This window comes from Myxocyprinus asiaticus, chromosome 20, assembly GCF_019703515.2.
Source record: "Myxocyprinus asiaticus isolate MX2 ecotype Aquarium Trade chromosome 20, UBuf_Myxa_2, whole genome shotgun sequence".
In the NCBI taxonomy this organism is placed as follows: Eukaryota; Metazoa; Chordata; class Actinopteri; order Cypriniformes; family Catostomidae; genus Myxocyprinus; species Myxocyprinus asiaticus.
This window is the reverse complement of record NC_059363.1, coordinates 6678114-6702529: the sequence shown is the minus strand read 5'-3', so window position 1 is coordinate 6702529 and position 24416 is coordinate 6678114. Positions and strand designations below refer to the sequence as shown.

The following is a 24416-nucleotide window of genomic DNA, read 5'->3' as shown; positions in this document are numbered from 1 at the left end:
AAATTAATTTATCCCTAATTCAGTAATCCAACGAATAACTCTCACACATCGTCCGAAAGAAACATCTTACATTTAAGGCATTTAGCGGACGTTCAACTAAACAATCAACCTTGGCTAATCAGTGCTCATTTAAACCCATTTAAATGACCGCACATATCAGTCACACCACTTGCCTAATGAAACAGGCATAGACAGCGTTCCCCAAGCCTAAATATTCACATACACATGAATCCCTTCAGTTGATCAGTGCTGGAGTGTGGGATGTGGTTTTTAGGGTCGGCCCCGTTCTGCACGCTCAACAACAGAGAAACTCATGAAACCCCTCATTATGCGGCCGATCTGTTTATTTCCCCACCGAAAGTTTATATATTCCAAAGTAAATCAGGCAGTCATGCTTAATTTCCCTCTGACAGGGGAAGGGAACATCGAGAGAGAGGAAAGTGAACCAGAGAAAGGAATAATAAGCAATCTCTCTGTACACAGGATGTAATGAGAATTCACACTTTAGAGCTGTGTGGTATACGACTGCAGAATACATGAGTGATCATCTTCCTACAGACACTGTTTGCATGCATACATACACACACATTCACACTGCAATATTATAATTCATACACCCACTCATATTTTCACACTGTACACACAGAGCTGTTTACCCATGAGGGTCACACGCATTCTATATCCGTTTTCTATGTTTTCTGCCTCCTGTTTCTGTTGTTTACTCTATTTACTCATCTTTTCTGGTTTTATGTACTCTTGTCCTTCTATCTAACTTTGTTTCTCTGAACTGAATGTTCAGTCTGTAATAGCGCAACATTAATGGTGCCTGTCAATAGGCCAATCCCATTGTTTACAAACAATGCAGCGCATGCGCAGTAAGTGGTGGCGGAAACCCGGCAAACTGTTGTGTTAGATTTGACAGATTAGACAGATAGCGCTAGTTAGATTAAAATTAGCCTTTAGGTTAAAAGCTAGCTAGGTTTGGGTACACTATTGCTAGCAACACAGCTAGTTATAATCATCAATTAAACAAAAGTACAACACCAAGCCATGATAAATACAGAAATATTCTTAGCTATTATTATAATGATGAGAGTTAATAACACACACTTAATAAAATGTTCGCTGCAAAGCCGTGAGTTGGAAATGATGTCTACGAGAGGCCATTTTTCAATGACGGAATCCAATTAAAGCGAAGCCCTTGATTTTTGCCTTTTCGATTTTGACAGCCAACAGCACAGCACGACATTTCATATACTGTAGCTGAACCAGACAATTTAAAGGTGACAGCTAACTTTTTTAGGACTGTTGGGTCAGCTAACTACAGGTTTGGTTTATTGTTCAAGCCAGTCTTTTTGCCACTTCTTCCATCTGTGACGTAGGCAGTGACGTTGCCAAATTATTGGTCTATAGATTGAAAAAGTGCCCGTCCACTTTTTTCACCATCTTGGTTCTGGAATTACGCTCACCGAGCACTTTAGGAACAGCTGTACACCTACTTATTCATGCGATTATCTAATCAGCCAATCGTGTGGCAGCATAACAATGCATAAAATCATGCACGGGTCAGTTAATGTTCACATCAACCATCAGAATGTGGAAAAAATTTGATCTCAGTGATTTCAATCATGGCATGATTGTTGGTACCAGACGGGCTGGTTTGAGTATTTCTGTAATCGCTGATCTCCTGGGATTTTCACGTACAACAGTCTCTAGAGTTTACTCAGAATGGTGCCAAAAACAAAAAATATCCAGTGAGTGGCAGTTCTGTGGACAGAAATGCCTTGTTGATGAGAGAGGTCAACGGAGAATGGCCAGACTGGTTCGAGCTGACGGAAAGCTATAGTAGCTCAAATAACCCCTCTGTACTATTGTAGTGAGCAGAATAGCATCTCAGAATGCAAAAAACATCGAACCTTGTGGCGGATGTGCTACAACAGCAGAAGACCATGTTGGCACTTTATTAGGACCATAGTGTTCCTAATAAAGTGCTCAGTGAGTGTATTCTGATATGTCTCTTTTAATGACTCTGCTCTCTTTTTCTCTCTGTCTAGTTGACTATAAGCTACACCGATGTCCTTGTGCCCAGCAAAATGAGACAGGCCCAGTTACAGGAGCAGTACCACTTCCTGTGTCAGTGTGAGCACTGTACCTCTAAAGACAAGGTATGCTGCATGAACACCTCCCCCCAGATCTATCTCTTTCCCTTATCCTTTCTGTCTTGCTGAAAAAAAAAAAAAAGCTTAAACCAGCCTAAGATGGTTTGCTAGTGTTAGCTGGTTTCCCAGCTTGGTCAGGCTGGTCTGTTTGCTGGTTAAATAGGGGCTTTTTCAAGCACTTGTCAGCAGGTCAAACAGTGAAACTAGCTGATTGACCAGCTAAACCAGCTGAATGCCAGCTTGGCCAGGCTGGGAGACCAAGTAATAAAAAAAAAAATATATATATATATATATAGGGGTTATCCTCTTTTTACCCTCATTTTTCAGTTTAATTTGATCTCTTTCACCCTATCACTCTGTGCTATCGCTCCTGGAAGAGGCTTCTCTCCGCTTCATTGTGTTCTGGTGGTATCACTATCTATCATACCTGGCCTTTCCAGTTCTCCACCATGTTCTCTCTCTTTTCCTCGTTGTCTTGCTCTCTATCCATCCTGCTCAACCCTCGAAAACATTTGGCTATGTGCCAAATCTGTCAATCCAGTCTTAGACCATCACCCGTCTCTCCGCACTGCCCTGGGGAGCCCGTCCTCAGCAGCGCCTGTCTTCTGTGATCATCACTGTGATGACAGGAGCATGTCAAGACTAAAGCTTTGGATGGCATGCAAGAGAGTAAAAGAAAGCAGATAAATTAGTGGGCAAGGATGGAGAGAGGGAGAGATGGGAATTTAAAGTGTGTAATGTCTTTGATGTAAAATTAGGGCTGACAATTGATTAAAAAATGTAATCAAATTGATTAAATTATATGCTGATTTGCTAATCAAATTAATCATGTATCAATATTTACTGCGAAAAGCCCCAAAATCAATATAATAAAAAGATATTGCATTTTTTGGCAGGCAAGTAAATCATTGAATTTGCATTACAAAAAAATTGTTTTAGAAATCAATATATTGTTTGATTTATTTCCACATTATTTTATTTCCATTAAACAAAAGCGTATCATTGTTCTACAGGACCACGTTTGGCTCAACCAATAGCATAATTTTGGGGTGGGACTATCTGTGGGGAGAGTGTTTGGGAAGCCTGATTGAAAACAGTTGTTCTTTTTTCAATTCCATTTGGTAGCGCTAGTGGTTCAATAATTAAACATTTCACCTTGAAATGCATGTGTGGTTGATACAGAGAAATGGTATTTGTGCCATGTGTGCTTGAACATGTCACAGGCATACACTGAGTTCTTTCCAGGCTGATGTTGTGGTTATTTTGCACCTGCATACCGGCATACCACGCTAAATAACTGTGCATTAGCTCAAGAAATAGAGGCTTTATCCCGATTGTTAACACCTACACAGCTGCTCACACTGACCTCTGCTTGAGTCATCTGTCAGATCTGAGCAGATAAGAATAAACATTCATGCTCAGGGCAGCTGAAATGGAGACTTGGGTTTCATTCTTGTCTCCAGTTACTTCTGGGCTTGAATCAAACACAATAGAATCTTTTTTTGTTTTGTTTTTTTAGCTTTTTTTTTTTTTTTTTTTTTTATAAGATTTGATGATTTTAGAGAAACTGATATATGTATGGGTTTCAGCATTAACTAAGCTGAGTTTATCCATCCATCCATCTGTCTGGCCGCCCATCAATCCATCTGTCTTTCCATCCATTTATCAATGCATCAATCCTTCCTTGCTTCCGTCCATCCACTCATCCATTTATCCATCCATCAATCTATCCATCATTTTATCCATCTGTTTGTCCATCCATCCATTCATCCATCCATCCATCAATCCATTCGTCTATCCGTCAGTGCTTTCTACCATCCGTCCACTCATCCATTTGTCCATTTATCTGTCAATTCACCCATCCATTTATCCATCTGTCCATGCATCCATCCATCTCTCCATTCATCCATCTGTCCATCCATTCATGCATCCATCTCTCCATCGATGTGTCCATCTAGCCATCCATCTAGTACATGTGTTTAACAGGTTTTGGCTTGACATTATTAGTGGTAATTTAGTGGTAGAGTTCCTAAAGGGCTTTTCAGACCAAATGTGTTCTTGCACTATAAAAAGTTAGATGCAGCACAACAAATATAACAGAACACAGGTGTCTCTAGAGGTGTTTTAAGAGTTGAAGTTACTCGACACTGCATCTAAAATACATTGCGCTTTTGTGCGAGACGCTGAAAAACAGCCAGATGTGGTGCAGCTATCAGCAATTATCAACAGTGCAAACTGACACAAAATCATGTTCGGTTTGAAAAGCCCCTAACTTGTCCTGAACAGTTTGTGCTATGGCCATAAGTGAGGAGAGGGGTGCTATGACTTATTTATGCAAACAGACTTATGATTTTCTCCTGGCATACAATAAAACGGGAGGAAAAATTCCATAATTTTAGACTTATATTTATTGAAAGACTGCTCAGACTTGTCAGTATAGCATAGAAATAAGGAAAATTATGGAAATGTTGTCATGCCAAGTCCAACATTGACCCTGACAGTATTTTTAGGGGCCGCAGATGTTCTTTCTTTCATAAAGGTTCTGTCTTTTAATGCTGGACTCTGCTTTTTGACTCAGTGTGGTTTGCACTGTGATTTTGACAAAACAAAGTGCTTTTTTTCACCTTACCTTACCAATCTGTTTCTCACATAGAGTGTTAAGCATAGGATCCGTTCAAACAAACATGTTTTTGAGTCCGTGTGCGCTGTTTTTTTAATTGTTTGTTTTTTTTCTATTTATTTTGCACTAGAGGGATTGACTGCTTTAAGGTGTGTTCACACTTGGCAGGTTTGGTTCGATTAAAATGAACTCTTGTGCAATTGCTCTTTTAGTGCGGTTATTTGAACAAGTGTGAATGCTGCCATCCGAACCTTGGTGCACACCAAACAAGCTCTGGTGCGGTTCGATTGATATATGAAAGCAACATGGACCAAAGACGTCTAAACGGACCAAAAACAGGAAGTAATTTGCCTAATACTGACCTCAAGCATACCTGGTTCTTCTCATCATAGGAGCTATGTTGCCCATTATAGTTCGGTACAGGCGTCCTTGCAACATATCTTCATTTGTGTGTGCAACAGAGGAATTCCAGGTGCTGTTTTGACTCCTTTACACATTTTAGTAGCCCTTCGTTTGTTCTCAGCTAGTAAAAATACCACCATATATAAATATAAATCCAACGAACGCATTTAGCCCAGCAGCCAGCATTGTTTTGGATGTTCGGCAAGTTACGTCGCAAAATATACATCATAAAAGCTGTCCAATCAGGTTGTTAATTTTTCCTGATGCCTTTTGTTTCGTATCTTTAGGTTCAGTGATAAAAATGCCAGTGTGAATGCTAAGCGAATAAGGACTAAATGTATCATTTACTTTTTTGGTCCGGACTAAGAGAACCGAAATACAAGTGTGAACACACCCTTAAAATAGAATAAGCTACAATGTGGACAAAACTTTATGTACATTTTAAAAGTCTGGCTACATGAGAACTTTGTACTGTTTCTTCTTACAGTAGTAGACCATTTTGTAAATCATTAGACTTCCTCCCATGCTCCTTTTACAGGCATCTTTGAACCCAGTGCACTCTAATCAGTGCTGTAATGAATCGCATGATTATTGAATTTACACAATAATAAACAAAGTCTGAACCACAGTCTGCAATCTACAATTTGATGCATGGCTCTGTCCCTGCAATTACAGTATGCTGTTCATTTTAACATGGAAATGGCTTCTTTATTGAAACGGAGAACCAAATAAAAAAGTGTTTGCATCCTGGACAGTCCCCTTTGTGCAAGCAGCAATTAGAAGTGTAATTTCATGCTTCAAGACGGTTTCATAGCTACAGAGATTCCCCTGGAATGTAAAATGCAAGCTGACGTAATGTGCAGTCTACAGCTAGTACAGAGCAGGTATAAAGATTGTTTGTTTAGTCTGTTGACGTCATAAGCTGTAGTCTTATATTTGAGTGGAAAGGATTTGGTGTGATTGACAGTTTGACACTGATCTGGTCATGTTTTAGCATGTTTGCCATGTTCAGAAGTGATGTCATTTCCTCTTATCAGTTTTATTACTGTTTTCTGCATTGGCTGGATTTGCAGACTCAGGAATAGTTCACCCAAAAAGTGTTCTGTGATTATTCACTCACCCTCATGTTGTTCCAAACCCATGAATCTTTTTGCAGTTGTTAACATTTTGTAGTGCAGTTGTTCTTGCATGTGTACAAAGATGTGTTGTTTTTTATTTCTGGATGTGAGTGCGGGCTAGGTGCGAGCTCTGCATGGTGGAGGGGAAGATTATCATTAAATAACGACTTAAATTCCATATATTGGATGGCTTCAGAAGACTTGGAATATAATGCACAAGTCACATGGACAATTTCTATGGTGTTTTTATAGTATGTTTGGTCCTTTTTGGAGCTTGACAGACTTGTTCTGTGAAAAGCAGCATACAGGTTTAAAATTATATGACAATCAGTAAAGAATAACAGAATTTTAGTTTTTGGATGAACTATCCCTTAAAAGCACCAGTTTTCGGTCAGGAAAAGACTTCAGGAAATGAGCGCCATTCACTGGCAGATGGCCTGCAGGTTTTTGACCTCTCAAGACATACATATATTTCTTCCACATTTTGGACAGCTTGCACTCCTCATGATGAATCATTTATAAAGCTTGAATGCTTTATATGCACTAAGTATGCTTGAACAACAACGCATAACTGGGCAAAATGTGTGCTGCTTATTTTGTTTACATTTTATGATTGTTTCTCTGACTTCTTTTTGATTACTAAAATACCGAATTTCGCACTTCATATGAATTTAACCCAGGGAAGAACAACAACAGATAAACCTGAAATAGCCACAGTTTGATTCCATTAAATGCCTCCTACTGTGAAGTTTGAGGATGTCTTGTCAAATCAGATGAGCTGAGTTTATGTGGATATAAATCTGTTTTTCAATGTGCCCCATTCATACATACTGTATATTCATGGTGACCTCTATCATCCATAGAACTTAGCTCGATAATGAAGTCCATTTTTTTTGCATCAAATCTACTCACACTTTCCGGTTACATTCTCTCCCCTCAGAGCACTTGAAAGAAAATGTTTCTAAAGCCAATTATATGATCTTTCTCCTAATTAGTGATGGGTCATTCGCGAACGAGTCGGCTCTAAGAGCCAGCTCTTGTAGGTGAATGTTGGGAGCCGGCTCGCATATCAGAAGAGCTGAATCTATTTATAAAAATATAAAAAAATTAAGATATGAATAATCAAAAGATTTAAATGAATAGAATTAACGAATTCAAAGAATGAAAAAATAAATAAAACACATTCGTTCTGACTGTCTGCTCAGACTAACAGCCTTACCTGTTGTTCCTGTCAATCAGACACGCAGTGTCAACCAATGAACCAAAGATGCATGAGGGAGGGCGGAGCCAACTTATTATGTTGTTCAGATTGTATTCGTTTTGAATTGTTACATTTATATGCACTTTGTTTATATACATTAAAGAAGTTATACTTTAAATGCACATGTGTATTAGCATCCTTCTTTTTTTACCTTTATTTCAATTTGTGGGATGCTGCAGTTTTGCAAATTGTTATTTATGTTTCTTTGATATGGTGCAATATTCTATTATGCTGTTCAGATTGTATAGTTTTGAATGGTTAGATTTATATGCACTTTGTTTATGTACATTAAAACAAATGAATTGATTCTGATTCTGATTCTGAAAAAGTTGTACTTTAAATGCAAATGCAAACCAATGCATTTTTAAATACATTGTGGTTAAGGTAGAGAAAGATTTCATTTAATAATTTAATTAGAATTGTTTTAACACCAATCATAGTCAAACTATCGCAACTATTTGACTTGGAAAAATACAAAAACATTTTTTTTTTAAAGAGCCGTTTGGGAGCCAAAAGAGCTGGCTCTTTTTGGTGAGCTGAGCCGAACGAGCCAGCTCACTGAAAAGAGCCAGAATGCCCATCACTACTCCTAATGTGGTGTGAAATAGCATTACAGATATGTTGTAAAAAATACAATTTTAGGGCTATCTATTAAAAGAACAAATGTCAAAATAACCGCGTGAAGTACATTTTTAGATTTTTTTTAAAGAAAATGTGTACAGCTCAGGACTGTCCTTCAGTGTCAGTTCACGAAGTGGCGAAACTCATGAATATTAATTAGGTTATGTGCAGATAATTTCAAATAATCTTTTACTGTTTTGATAAATAGTCATTCTTGATGAACAATTCAAGCACTACAATAAATATGTCACATAATTAATTTGATAACTAGATCCTTTCACCCAACACTGTAAATACTGAGATTTAGTTAATCAGCGAATAAATCCAGTGATCAGCTTAATTTCAGCCAGAATGGCGGGTTGGTCTCATGGTAAAGTTTTTGCCTGTAGTACTAGAAGTTCTAATATAACAATATATATATATATATATATATATATATATATATATATATATATATATATATATATAATATAGCCCTAATATAACTTTTTATTTTGATAAATGAATATTGCATTTGTGCAGTGGATGTATATCATGAGCAGGAACACATCTGTTTGCATTTTGCCTTGCGTTTTGAAATGGAAAGCAGTGCGAGCTGCGGAACAGTGTGTCTGGATGCATTAGAGAGCTTTGCCGCTCACTGTCACTCAACACCACTGATAACAGCCATAACGAGCACTCGTCGTAACATAAAAATGAGCAAAGTCCAGCACTGTATCCCCATCAGTTATTATAACACACATGAACAAAATGAAAACTCCTGCTTAACAACTGAAAACATTTCTTCGGCATTATTCACCTGATGAAAGCTATTTCAAAAAGTGGTGGGGACAAAATTGGCAAAGGCAAAAAGTAGTAGGGATATGTCCCACCCGTCCCACCCATAAATGATACCTAAGACTGCCATTATGGTAGTACTACAGTTCTTTGAAGTACCTTACAGTACCTTGAATACCATGATATATAAATATTCAAACAGATGGTATTACCATCTGTTACTGTCACTGTAACTACATTACAATTTTAGAATGGAAATCAAGATTTGTTTTTCAAATCACTCAGAATGGCATAATGAAAAACTATTTAAAAGCTTTTACTACTAAAAACTATTTACATTTGGCAGACGCTTTTATCCAAAACGACTTACAGTGCCCTGATTACAGGGACAATCCCCCTGGAGCAACCTGGAGTTAAGTGCCTTGCTCAAGGACACAGTGGTGGTGGCTGTGGGGGTTGAACCATCAACCTTCTGCTTACCTGTTCAGTGCTTTAGTCCACTACACCACCACCACTTAATTTAGGTTAAAGCAGTTCTGTGAAAGAGCTCACAGTGATTCTGCATCTATAGGACCCCGTTTTCACCTGGTATTAAGATACATTTTTGATGATTCAATCACATGTGGTCATCGCTAACTACAGGTCTAAACGTGGTCTAAAATGTTTTGTGATCTGATCACAAAAAACACATACTAATGTAGTCAAAAACACACATTTGAGGTGTAAATGCTAATCTGTCCTGAATGCGTCCTGGCAGAAGCGAAGCGCCACCCCTCACCTGTCAATCAACCACTGTGCTTAAAACAAAAGTTGAAACTTTGCCAGTTACGAGCGGCTTTAAAAGGAAATAATCGTCCGATCAGAACATTTTAAAAAGCGGATACACACACACAAGCATGAGAACGTCACAGATCTTCTTCAGTGTGTCTGAAATCAACATGCACGGACACTTATTAGAAGCACGAGCATCTGCAGCTCAGGTAATACAGGTAATCCACTAAAATAGCAGACATTTCTGCTCAAAATGTTGCTTTTGTGGTTAGATTAAATTTCAGCTCCATCCGGGAGCTTTCTTTGTCTTTTCTGTCTTTGTTGTGCTGTAATGTCATGCAGTAACACTCTGACATAGTGATTGTTGTATGTCATCATGAAACAGAGTCCCTCCCCTCCAAATCCAATCACAAGTGGTCATAGGAGATGCATTTAAACAACCAGGTGTAAACAGCGATGTGTCTCACCTGACCACATGTGATCACCCGAGACGCATCTTAATACCAGGTGGAAACGGGGTCTATGTGTGTGTGTGCACAATGTAGCAAGTGCTCAGGCAGTCACACTAAGTTGTATTGGCAGTGCAGTGACTGCTCACTTCTGAGATATCATGCAGCTTTGATGTCTCAGAGGCACTAATACATGTATCCCCAGGGGCTGCAAACAAACACACACACACACACACACACACGTCTCCCCAGAGATTTCAATATATCACTATGATGTGTCTAAAGCAGTTCCCCCCTATAGCCCTAACTAAATAAAATATAAATAAAAGTTGCCCTCAAAGAAACAAGCCCAGTCAACCTTCGTGTGTCTCTCACTGCTCTCAAAACAGCATTCTTCAGTGTTTTTTGTTCTGTTGTAGGTACAAAGTTCTTTGATGGCTGAAATGAACAGTAAATCAGTGTTGGGAGTTATCTGATTACAAAGTGATTCGTTACTGTAATCAAATTACTTTTAAGTCAAAAAGTAGTGTAACGCATTACACATTTTAAAAACTTTACTGACTTGCAGTTATTAAGTACGCTACTTGAGTTATTAATATTTCTAAAATAATTGTATTAATGGAAAATACAGTCAAAACATGAATTATGTTTATATGTATGTCTGTTTGTGTTTCTGGGGGTGGGGGGTTGTCTTTATGCTATTCACAGGAATTCCTTCAATTCATGAATATATTTTATATTATTTTGTGAACAGGACTCGGACATGCTGTCTGGAGAGAGGACAGCGTGGACGTCCTTAAGAGACACCATCCCTCACCTGGAGCATCTTCAGTCAGAGCAAAGTATCCTTTACCGCAGTATCAAAGGGTCATAAAGTGCCTGACACTGCAGTAGTTCTTTATTTTGGCTGTAGTGATTCTTGTCTTAGAAGGTTCAGTCGTGTGTTTAGAAGTGAATTAGCCTGTAGCCGTTTTGCTCTTGTATCAACTCCTGGACACTATTGATGCAACTATGCCAGATACTATTGTCTCATCATTCTAAGAGATAGAAGCCAAAGATGTAAGGGCAAAACTGTCAGATCTGTCTAGCTCACTTGCTTTTACCCCTTGGCCACATGTTTGATGTATAAAAGAAAAGACCAGAATAGATAGTTTTTGGATGCTGGTGTGCTAGTGTTTTCACTAGGCATGTAAACTAGTTTAACCAGCAAGTCTTTCTTAGTCAGCCAGCTTTACTAGAAGACCGTGCTAGTCAAACAGCCTCATCACCTAAGTTTTGCTACATTTTTCTGACACACCATTTAGACCAGCACCAAACTAACTTTTACCAGAATAAACTACCCTGGGGAAAAACACCTGGTCTTCTAGCCTGGTACTGCTGGTCTGTTTTAGAAGAGTTTTGGGCACTTTTCAGCTTGTCAGGCTAAACCAACTAAACATCAGCTTGGCCAGACAGGGAGGCCAGCAAAGACCAGCTTAAACCTTCTAAGACCAGCAAGTAATATTTAGCTGGTTTATGTTTTTCTTTTCTTTTTTTTCAGTTTGGGCCTTGAACAACATGGAAATTAGTCTTTTTTTTGTGTCCTTAACTGCTTTGAACCAAAGACTGGGAGGAGTTACTGCAAGAGAGCCAGGTTCTTTTGGACAAGTATGGTGATGTTGTACCAGACAGGAACATTTATTTGCTCAGGTTGCTGGATCTGGCCATGGATGCTTGCATCAGCCTGGATGACTATGTGAAAGCATTGGAATATGGCAGTAGGGTTCTGGAACCTTACAAGTAAGTGTGTGCAAGTGTTTTGGTCTGATGGGCTATTCGCGCCGAACACATTTTTGCATCCATCCGCTCAATTCTCCAATTGTTTTTCTGTGCAAACATGCGCTGGACGGACGACTTCGACCATTGTGTCTCACTGTTTTTTCAGGATCTTGTGCAGTAACAGCACAATTTTAGATGCTCTGTCAATTTAAATCTCGAGTCACCAGCATTCTGTTCCATTCGTTGCGCTGAATGCAAGAATGCATTCTGTCTGGATGGCCCCTAAAGGTTATGTTTTCTCTCTGCATCTACACTGGTATATTGGTACATCTGTTGAAGAGATCTCAGTGGAAAACACCTCCATCTCACACTCACATCTTTACTGTATAGCTCTGACTCACACAGATTTGCTCACATCAAGACCAAAAACAGACAAGTATCACTTTCGATTAAGCTAGTAGGTAACAGGTTTACAGTCTATTTGAGAATATTTCTCGACGTATTGCAAGTGTTGTTAATCATTGCTATTAATATAGTATTGTCAACAAAAAAAATATTTTCTGCTTAGTCAACCTAATTTATTTAGGTTTTTTTTTTTAGCATTGTGATACCACTTTTGAATCTAGTGGTATGCAAACTCGTTTAACAATTAGATAATTATGGGTTTTCACACTTAAAATTGTTAACTTTAATACTGGGTTTACATTTGTATTACTGGGTAAGTACTTTATTCTGAGATCTCAGGTTTAAGATTTCATACTGTGCAGTTGCAAACCCTAGGTTAATGCTCTTATTTACATATTAATGATTTTTACATATTATTTACACATGAGATTGGATAAGCACTGCATGAGGTGGGCATACAACTTGTTAATAATTTTAAGTAATAATGCTTGTTAATCTGTGGAAATGTTGCCACTTAAATCTGCTCTGGTTGCCTTAAATCTTCTGAAACATAAAAAAAAAAAACATTATACTGCCTCTTCAACACTCTGCCTAGTGCATTTGCTTGCTCTCCTTTAGACCCAGGTTTCATAGCCCAGAGTTAAAAGCCCCTTTCAAAATTACAAGTGAGAAATTTGGCATAATCCACAGTTACAAATGGCCTTGACACAGGGTAAAACCTCCTGGTTACTTTGGTAACCTCCATTCCCTGATGGAGGGAACGAGACGTTGTGTCGATGTAGTGACACTAGGGGTCACTCTTGGGAGCCCCAAAAACACCTCTGATCTTAAAAAAGGCCAGTGGGAATTGGCAAGTGGTATTTGCATACCACTCCCCCAAACATATGGGTATAAAAGGACCTGGTATGCAACCACTCATTCATGTTTTGTGCTGAGGAGCCAAGACAAGGTCCCGGCCATTTCAGCGGGTAGTCCAGCATTGTGGCAGGAGGGACACAACGTCTCGTTCCCTCCATCAGGGAATGGAGGTTACGAAAGTAACCAGGACGTTCCCTATCTGTCACTCACTCGACGTTGTGTCGATGTAGTGACACTAGGGGTCCTTATATGAAATGCCACGACTAGCTGAACTGTGTTACGTGAACTGCCGGTGCGAGACGGGCAGACCACTGTGTGCCTCGTAGCCAGCGCACCAGGCCGACACGTAACCTCCCCCAACGCTGTTACGAGCATCGAACGGCTCTTCGGGGACAAGTCAACTGCCCAAAAGATAGGGACAGGCTAGCCCAGTCTTGGCCTCTTATCCTCTTTTTTCTCTCCCCAAAAAAGTGTGAAATTTGTTAACCGACTCGGGCCACCAGTGTCTACGTCGGGGGGGGGGGGGTGTCACTCCCAAGGGGGGGGGGGCTGGATATTTTGAGTGGAAATACGTCACATGGTCTTGCCGAGCTTTGTCAGAAGCGTGTCATGTGGAGAAGTCGCATGGTAGGTCCTACCCAACGGGGGAGGAGTTTCTACAAACATGGTGACTGGGGCAGAGGGGCCTCTGCCCAAGGAAGACGCAGTTTACCAACAGGGAAACGATTTAGCGGAAGATATACGTCGCATGGGGTCACCTATGGGGAACCAACACATGCGGAGCACCTACCCCAGTACAGGGCTTAGTTAACACATGTACTGAGCCGGCAGTGAGTTTCTCCGCAAACTCGTCTGCCACAGGGCTAGGAGGAAGTCATCCAGGGAACACACTTTGTGAACACTACTGGGAGTCAACAGCGCATGTCTTCAGCTCAAGGGAGGTGAAAGGCGCTATGCGCAAGCGATACACCCAGCCAGCTGTCCCGGACTTACCTGTTCGTACCTAGCAAGACACGGGACGAAACCGGCTCAACCCGGAGATTGTAGAACCTCACAAAGGTGTTGGGTGTTGCCCAGCCCGCTGCTCTGCAAATGTCTGTTAGAGAGGCGCCACTGGTCAAGGCCCAGGAGGCCGCCACACTCCTGGTAGAATGGGCTCGTAGCCCTGCAGGGGGCAGCACGTCCTGAGTGTGATATGCCATTGCTATGGCATCAATGACTCAGTGGGTGATCATCTGCTTGGAGACAGCGCTTCCTTTCTGCTGTCCACCAAAGCAGACAAAAAGCTGCTCAGAGACTCTAAAGCTCTGCGTGCGATCCAAATAGATGCGTAAAGCGTGCACCGGACACAGCAACGTCAGGGCTGGGTCTGCCTCCTCCTGGGGCAGCGCTTGCAGGTTCACCACCTGATCCCTAAATGGGGTCATGGGAACCTTGGGCACATAGCCCGGTCGGGGTCTCAGGATCAAGTGAGAGTAGCCCGGACCGAACTCCAAGCACGTTTCGCTGACAGAGAACGCTTGCAGGTCTCCTACCCTCTTGATGGAAGTGAGGGCAGTCTTTAAAGAGAGTGCCTTAAGCTCAGCTGACTCCAGGGGCTCAAAGGGGGCTCCACTGTAGACCCTGAAGAACTACAGAGAGGTTCCATGAGGGAATGAGGCACGGTCTAGAGGGATTCAACCTCCTGGTGCCTCTCAGGAACCTGATGATCAGGTCGTGCTTCCCTAAGGACTTACCGTCCACTGTGTCGTGGTGTGCCGCTATAGCAGCTACATACACTTTCGAGGTGGAGGGGGACAGCCACCCCTCCAACCTCTCCTGCAGGAAGGAAAGCACCGATCCGACTGAGCATCTCTGGGGGTCTTTGCGTCAGAGAGAACACCACTTAGCGAACAGACGCCACTTCAAGGCATACAGGCGCCACGTAGAGGGAGCCCTAGCCTGAGTGATCGTGTCTACCACCATGGGTGGTAGGCCACTTAAGTCTTCCACGTCCCGTCCAGGGGCCAGACATGGAGATTCTAGAGGTCTGGTCACAGGTCAGGGGAATTCACCGTGGGGAGGGGGGTGCTGTCACGGGGAGCGTGAGGTCTGAGAACCACGTCTGGGTGGGCCAGTAGGGTGCTACTAAGATGACCTGCTCCTCATCCTCCCTGACCTTGCACAGGGTCTGTGGGGGAAACGCATATTTGCGTAGTCCAGGGGGCCAGCTGTGTGCCAGTATGTCTATACCGAGAGGTGCCTCGGTCAGGGCATACCAGAGCGGGCAGTGGGAGGGTTCTCGTGCAGCAAACAGGTCTACCTGTGCCTGCCCGAATCGACTCCAAATCAGCTGGACCACCTGAGGGTGGAGTCTCCACTCTCCCCTGAGGATAACCTGTTATGACAGCGTGTCCGCTGCAGTGTTGAGGTCGCCCGGGATGTGCGTGGCTCGCAGTGACTTGAGGTGCTGCTGACTCCAGAGGAGGAGACAGCGGGCGAGTTGTGACATACAACGGGAGCGTAAACCGCCTTGATATTTGATGTATGCCACCGTTGCTGTGTTGTCTGTACGAACTAACACATGCTTGCCCTGGATCAACGGCCGAACCTCCGCAGGGCGAGCAGAATTGCCAACAACTTGAGGCAGTTGATGTGCCAACGTAGCTGCAGGCCCATCCAGGAGCCGGCGGCTGTGTGCCTGTTGCATACAGCGCCCCAGCCCGTTTTGGAGGCATCTGTCATAACCACGACATGCCTGGAGACCTGCTCTAGGGGAACGCCTGCCCGTAGAAATGTGAGGTCGGTCCAAGGGCTGAAGAGGTGGCGACAGATCGTCGTGATGGCCACGTGATGTGTCCCGTGGCGCCATGCCCATCTTGGGACTCGAGTCTGGAGCCAGTGCTGAAGCAGTCACATATGCATCAACCCGAGCAGTGTGGCCACCGCTGAGGAAGCCATATGCCCCAGGAGCCTCAGAAACAGTTTCAGTGGAACCGCTATCTTCTGTCTGAATGCCTTCAAACAGGTCAGCACCGACTGTGCGCACACGTTCGTGAGGCATGGCGTCATTGAGACTGAGTCCAACTCCAAGCCGAGAAAAGAGATGCTCTGAACCAGGAGGAGCTTGCTTTTTTGATGCGAGAGCACCAGGTCCCTGTGTGCACACAACACATTCCGAGAGTGAGCTAGGATTAGCCAGTCCTCGAGATAGTCGAGGATGCGAATGCCCACTTCCCTTAACGGGGCAAGGGCTGCCTCTGCGACCTTCGTGAAGACGCAAGGGGACAAGGACAGGCCGAAAGTGAGGACCTTGTACTGAAACGCCCGACCCTCGAATGCAAACCACAGGAAGGGTCTGTGTCGAGGTAGAATCGAGACGTGGAAGTCCTTCAGGTCTACCACCGCGAACAAATCTTGATGCCGGATGCTCTCTAGAATGCATTTTTGCATCAGCATCTTGAATGGGAGTCTGTGTAAAGCCCGGTTCAGTACTCGCAGGTCCAAGATTGGCCTCATCTCACCGCCTTTCTTCAGTACAATGAAGTAGGGGCTGTAAAACCCCTTCTTCATCTCGGCCGGATGGACGGGCTCTATCACACCCTTCCATAGTAGGGTAGCAATTTCTGCGTGCAAGGTAGCGGCGTTCTCGCACTTCACCGAGGTGAAGTGGACACCGCTGAACCTGGGTGGATGCCTGGTGAACTGAATCACATAGCCGAGTCGGACGGTCTGGATCAGCCATCGCGACGAGTTGGAAAGCGCAAGCCATGCGTCCAAGCTCCGGGCGAGGGGACAATCTCGTCAGACGTACCGGTGGGTGAGGCCTCACGGCGGGGCGGAGCCTGAGGTGCCACATCGTGCCGTGGCCGTGCTGAGTTCAGGGACATCAAAGCACTTACCTGGCTCCTTTTGACTACCCCGGAACAGCCTGGGACGGGGGAGGAAGAGTTTCATCCTCGTGACCCGTGGAGATGATTTGTGCCACAGCTGGGCACACAGGGGCGGAGAGGCCGCCGCTTGACCACCAAACCTGCCGAAATAGAATGGTGGACGGTGGTCGTGATGATGGCCGTGCGCACCGGGTATATGACCCAGGGAACAAGGAAACCACTCTTTTACTGAACTTTTGTGTACCGCAGCCACTTGGGCAATCGGTGAAATTAAATGAAAAGGTAACGAAAGATTCTCCTCCCGGCCCTCCACCGGGGGATGGAGTGGTCTGCTTACCAGCTCCAGAGCAGCGGGTTTCCTCGCCCCTTGGTCACCCATCTCAGTGGCGCTTCGAAGCCTTTCTCGGGTTCTTGGCGGCTGGCCATGATACGGGTGGCGTCTGCTTCCTGCGGTGGGCTCCACGCTGGGGCCGGACCGCGGGGGCGGGCTGTGGCGGAGCCGGTGCAGTCACCGCAGGAGGACGCCCATGGCGACGAGCAGACGGGGTGCAGGATCTTGAGCTGTGCCGGGGCAGGATGTGTTGGATAGCTTCCGTCTGCTGCTTCACTGCCGAGAACTGCTGGGCAAAGTCCTCGATGGTGTCGCCGAACAGGCCAACCTGGGAAATGGGGGCGTCAAGGAACCGTGCCTTGTCGGCCTCTCTCATCTCGACCAGGTTGAGCCAAAGGTGGCGCTCCTGGACCACTAAGGTGGACATCGCCAACCTGAGAGACCGCCTGTGACCTTCGTCGCCCGGAGGGTGAGATCGGTCGCCGAGCGCAGTTCCTGTGTCAATCCCGGGACGGAACTACCCTCGTGCAGTTCCTTTAGCGTCCTGGCTTGGTTGACTTGCAGGAGAGCCATGGCGTGCAGGGCGGAGGTGGCTTGTCCAGCGGCACCATAGGCCTTGGCAGTCAGCGACGATGTAAACCTACAGGCCCTGGACGGGAGCTTCGGGTGCCCGTGCCAGGTGGCGGCGCTCTGCGGGCAAGGTGCACCGCGAGCACCTTATCCACCGGGGGATCACTGAATACCCCTTGGCCATCCCACCATCGAGGGTAGTGAAGGTGGGGGAGCTGAAAGATTGGGACCAGGCAGTAAAAGGTGCCTCCCACAACCTTGTCAGATCTTTGTGCACTTCTGGGAAGAAAGGAACTAGGGCGGGGCGTGGCTGTGAGCGGTGCCGCGGGCCCACGAACCAATCATCGAACCACGAGGGTTCAGGGGAGAGTGGAGGGTTCCACTCTAGCCTGACGCTCGCGGCTGCCTGGGAAAGCATGTCCGTCATCTCTGTGTCAGCCTGTGACTGAGCGACCATACCCGAGCGGGAAGCCCAGCTGAGGTTTTCGCGTCCGACTGGATGAGCCCGCTCTCCGATGCTGCACTCGAGAGCTCATCACCTTCGTGGGCTCCGAACAAGAGGTTGAACTTGCCCTGAGACGAGCCAGCGGACTCATCCGGAAGCCCGATCAAGGCAAACGAGCGTGCTGGGGAATGGGAGGACCGTGGGGGGATACCCAGCAGAGGTGGTCCCATTAAGGTCCCCAAATCGCCCCCAGTGCTAGCCGCACTGGCCTCATACCCGTAGGTAGAAGGACCAAGGCGGGGAGCTGCTGGGGTGGCTTGCTTTCTTACGAAGGCAAGCCACGACCGCAACTTTGCCATGGTCATGTTCTCGCAATGAGGACATGACCCATCCACGAACGATGTCTCTGCGTGGGTAGCGCACAGACACGAAAGACAGCGATTGTGACCGTCAGAAGGCGAGAGATAACGACTGCAACCAGGAATAACACACAAACAGAAGGACATCTTTAAAAAGAAATATACTCTTTTTTAGAATATACTCTTTTATTTCTGCTGAAGCGCCCAGGGGCATTCTCTGCAGTGCACCAGTGCAGAGGGGGAGAAGCCGCTGAAATGCACCGTCAGATCTAGCAGAGGTGAATGAAAGCCGTGGGAATTCAGCTCAGTGAGCATCGACTGTTCGGCTCCGAAGAAAAAATCTGAATGAATGGTTGCATACCAGCTCCTTTTATACCCGTATGTTCGGGGGAGTGGTATGCAAATACCACCTGCCAATTCCCTTTGGCCTTTTTTCAAAGATTAGAGGTGTTTCGGGCTCCCAAGAGTGACCCCTAGTGTCACTACATCGACACAACGTCGAGTGAGTGACAGACAGGGAAAAGCCCTTTCAATTATGAATATGATTGTATTTTTTTAGTGTTTAATTTTACAATGATTGTACCTGCTAACGTACAATACAATGCCTCCACCAATACCAAGGGGCTCTTCTGTAACCTTCATCAAAAAAGCGTGTTCAGCTCTCTTGTGTTTTAATGGGACAAATAGATCAATTTAAGAAAGGGCAGACCCCAGGTAACTTTTACTGCTGGAAGATATTCATTACCAACTACCACTGAATCAATTTGCATGATGCATATCTCAGCATTGTGCACTGTAGCCACTACAGGAGACCCCATGGGGGCGTGGAGAACCAATGGTCACTGGTCCTCTCGTTTTAGCATTCTCATCTGGCTTTGTGCACTCAAGAAACACAAAAGATTCTCTGTAGGAGTGTCTCCACATCCTCTTGGTTTGGGACTCTTCTATTGTGGTATTCCATTTGTAGTTATTGGAAAAATTCATTTTGAAAGGTCTCTTTCCCATAGTTCTGAAAATAATACATACCTCTGGGCTAAACACAAAGAGAAATTATTGACTTCAAGTTCCCACAAATGTCAATTTGTAGAGGCAGTGGAGCTACAGTGATTTCCACAAATCCAAAAGTTGACTGGAAAGAAATAGCCGGAGATTTAGGGGCACTGGGTGTTTGAGTAAGTGAAATTGCCCAACAGTTCTTCCACTGTCAGTTTGGAAAGAAATTAATATGTTGTTATTTTTCTACAGCGCTGGACCTTGTCCTCCACTGTCAGCTCATGCAAAGCATGAATAAGCTTTTATATTGCCTCTTGCACTATTATTTTCTGGCTTAATAGTGTGTCTGATTAATGTTTATGGTGTTGAAAGAGGGTTGGAAACACAGGGAAAAGGAAAAATTGAGCTAAAATACCTATTTAAAGAAGAAGTTGACACTGTGATGAATGTTTTTGCCATTTTTCTTTGGTTTCTGGTGTCTGTGCAACAAGATAAATGCATATCATAATGAAAGATAAATACTTGGCACCAATGCATTTAAGCTATTTTCTCATTTTTGTTGCATTTCATTCAGATAATTGTGGCTTTCTTTTTTAACTTGCCTTCACCAATGATAATTAAAGGCTGATAAGGTATATCCGTTACAGTCAGTACGTTTACATACACTTTAAAAGTTCAATTTCAGTTGAAATAAAACAATAGTTTGTCTTTTTAATTGTCAAATAAGCGATTTAGTCCAACTAAAATCATACCAGTCTGATTTTTGTGAAATCGGTCTAACAGACCTTGATAATGGGATTGTAGCTTGGCTTTGTCCAGCTTGTATACACGTTAATCAGACCACAATTAGCCTTAACTAATTGTAAACACACTGAATGACACTCAGCTCTCTCTTGTCCCATCTATTCAACCCCCCAATATTTTTGAAGACCTCAAAAAATTACTTGCCGATTGCAGTTTTCTTTCCTGTACTTCTTCCGAAGAGAATGATCATTTTTGAGCCATGGATTCCCTCGAGAATTTCAACTGGGTTTTTTTGAATAGCAGTTTTCAATTAGGTTGAATGAAGTCTTGATTAACAGTTCATGAAAACACTTTCAAGTTTTATTCTACAACATAAATTACAGACAGTAGTAGTTGTTAAACCTGACTTTTGAAATTCAGTACAACCCTTTTCCCGTTAATAACACAATACTCAGCAAGCACGTATGTGTTTTGAAATAGCTGATACTTTTAGTGCATTACCAGACTGATCTCACAGTGAAAGTGGAAACAAAAGGTTGACTCTTCTTTAGCTAAAATTGGTCTGTGTTTACCGAAATTTAAAACAATGCCCCCAGTTGCCAAAGCTGTATCTATTGTTGGCCGTTTGGGCTCGTGTGAGCTCCCTTTTACCAGGTGAAATATTCAAGGTGGGGTGCCAAAAGAAAGTTGTAAAGCATATTGTTTTCAGCTGTACAGGATGTAATACAGTGAAGAGGAATGCATATTTTGTAACCTGTACCCCCAACCCAAAACCCATTTACTATGCGAACGCGATTACTTTGTGGTTTTAATGCGGGATGCAAACCCGGGTCTCCTGTACATTTTAAATGTGTATATCTGCTAAAGGTGTATTTTGTCAATGTTTAGAACTACCCTAGTATAAAGACAGCCTAAAAGCTATGCAACTCCAATTTTGATTTTGTGGATGCTTTAATGCCTCTATTTTAGCTCTGCACAATCAGAAATGATTGTCTGGCCCATAAACCAGACCAGAAGTTTATGTTTTGAAATGCTGCCATTTTCTTGCCTTTGATGAATGTTTATTGCTCTAGCTATATTCATTTCCTCGAAAACAGAGTCATCAGGTGTCAAATCACCGTTTCTTCAAACCGGCCTGAAAATGGGTGAAAGTCACAACAGGGTTGAGACGCTTGAAGGCTGCTGTGTTTAAGTGACAGCTCGAGTCATCGTGTAATACCGGGCTTCATGAAATTCCATTACAGCTTGATTCAGCATTTGTCATGCTCTTTTGTTCTACATTTCAGTTGTGAGGTTCATTATCAGGCTTGTCTGGGATACCAAATTATTTCTGGAATTGCCTCATCCTGCGTTAGCTCTGACTACTTTCTGAACAGGCAATTATTAGAAGTGGTCCTGCATTTCACATGCCCACCTTTCTCTCGTCTTTCAAGCTTCAAGAGGTTTTGAAAGAGATACTAGCAGAGCGACCGCCTGACAAAGCAATAATAGATCCTTCACATCACGAGAGAGCTTGAACAATCACTTCTCAACTCTAGCGACAAGAAGAAAATTAAATTCTGTTGAGAAAGTAAAAATAAAAAGAAGAATACTGTTTCTAAAGAAACAGAATATTATTGTGTGTGTTGTGTGTTGCATGTTAACTAAGGCTGCTCCTGGATATTACCAGATAAATAGACATTTGTTTATGTACTGATTCTATTTGGGGATCAGTCAAGCCGTTTAGTGTGAGTTATTTTAATTGTTTATGCATAAATATATGCAGTGTGATTCATTAATACGTGCTGTTTTTAGCCAGTCTTCTCACAATAATTCATTTGATTATAAAATTAGCATTGCGGCATCTCATTATTTATATATGGTGAAGCTTTGCATTTCACTTTGAACTTAATAAGTTTGGAAAATGTAGACCCAGGGATCTCAGTAGATTTGACAACTTGTATATGTGTGTGTGTGTGTGTATAAAAATATATATAATATTTTATTTCCTACACATTGCTTTAAATACAGGACAGTTAAGTGTAATACAAATGTATACATTTAATTGCATTAGATAAACAAATATCAAACCAACTAGTATTTATTTTAAAGGAAGATAACACAAGCAATTTGGGGGTTCAATTAAAATGATAATAAAATTAATATGCTTTTAAAAATGAAGACAAGGTATTTGGGAAATGTCTATATTTAACGTGATGAACTACATTGTGTGAACTTGAGGGGAACTGAATCCATACATTCACTAAAAATCACCTTGGTGCCAGTTGGTTAAAAGTCAATGCAAAACCTGCTCAGAGAAGTAAAGTTAGATCTGAGGAAAAGATCTAGCATATTTTCTTGATTTTGTTATCTAGTGCAATTACATTTTTGTCAAAATGACAAACCTTTTTCACGCCTTCTCCAGGTGTTGTTAATTAAGCAAATGATACACACCCAGCATGAAATGTTTCTTATAATACTCTTAAATTTCTCACTTTTCACCTTGATTTAACTTTATCAAGTTAAAGTCACACTATGAGACCCACATACACTGCACCTATCACTTTAAACACATCACAGGTTTCAGTACCTTCTGTTCAGCCTGAAAGCAAGAAGCATTTGCATTCTCACATCCAAATGACTGCACTATCAATAGCTGAGCTGTGGTTAGCTTATTAACAATACATTACAACTAGAACATTTTTTCATTTCCACCGTTAAGATATGCAGAGTGAATGCATTGCTCTCTTGAGTTTTGGGGTTTGTTGTAGGCATGTGCTTTTAGTAGGCAATGTTCACACTTTAAGTATGATTGTTCTGTCTATATCTATAAATTCCGAATATATAGTTATAAATCTGAAATTATGTTTATAAATCTGAATTTAAAGTCATAAATCACAGCTTATAGTTGTAAAACTAAATACATCATTATAAATCTGAATATGCTGTATAAAAATAATAGTAAAAGTAAATTCATAGTTGTAAACCTTAATATATAGTTGTAATTTAAGTATATAAAAAATTAATTATAAATCCGATGAATCTGAATATTAAAATGCAAAACCATATATAAATGTAACTCTAAATATATAGTTATCAATCTAAATATATATAAATAAATTCTCAATATATAGTTGTTAGTCTGAATATATCAATGTAACTTAATGCTTGGTCATGTTGAAAGACACACACTCATTTGATGATCATAGTAGGCCAGTTATTAAATTTGAGGCAGCGTTTTTCTTTTGAATTCAGCCATATTTTAAAATCCATAACTTCATATTCAGGATGTTTATTTATGCAGTATATTCAGATTTATCCATCCTAGTCTTATGAAAATTCATACATATTTTACAAGTTGGCTATTTCGGATGATTTCATACGAGTTCGCTCGTATAAATTTGTACGATTTCATCACGTGCAAATGCCCGGATGTCTAATGTGGAAGTATGTGCGAGTTTCGCGCACAAGACGTTAAGGACATGCTTATTAATATTATGCCCACACCCAAACCCCTTATCTAAACCTAACCGATCAGTAGAGTGTGTAAACATGATAGGAAGCTGCTGTTTATGACAGAAGCAAGTAATTGTCGCCTTTTAGATGGAAACGATGTCCAGTGAAAGTCATATGAAATCATACAAATTAGCCAAATTTAGAAAAGTCGTATGAATCCTTACGATTTCACCATGAGAGTGTGTAGGATGTATTTATATATATATATATATATATATATATATATATATATATATATATATATATATATATATATATATATATATATATATATATATATATATATATATTTAGATTTATTATTATATATTATTCATATTTACAACTCTTTATTTGGATTTTTATCTTTATATTCAGATTCACATGTACAGTATATACAATATATTCTGATTTATAATTATGTTTTTA

The 24416-nt window shown here is 42.2% G+C and overlaps 1 protein-coding gene across 2 annotated transcripts in view; it reads left to right on the top strand.

Moving 5' to 3' along the window:
- The window catches only part of smyd3 (SET and MYND domain containing 3), a 222327-nt gene that overhangs the window by 183786 nt on the left and 14125 nt on the right, over positions 1-24416 (top strand). For both annotated transcript variants that reach the window (XM_051647053.1, XM_051647055.1), the window contains exons 8-10: positions 2055-2165; positions 10933-11020; positions 11783-11957. In XM_051647053.1, coding sequence (XP_051503013.1) covers positions 2055-2165; positions 10933-11020; positions 11783-11957 — 374 coding nt within the window. The remainder of the gene's footprint in view (positions 1-2054; positions 2166-10932; positions 11021-11782; positions 11958-24416) is intronic.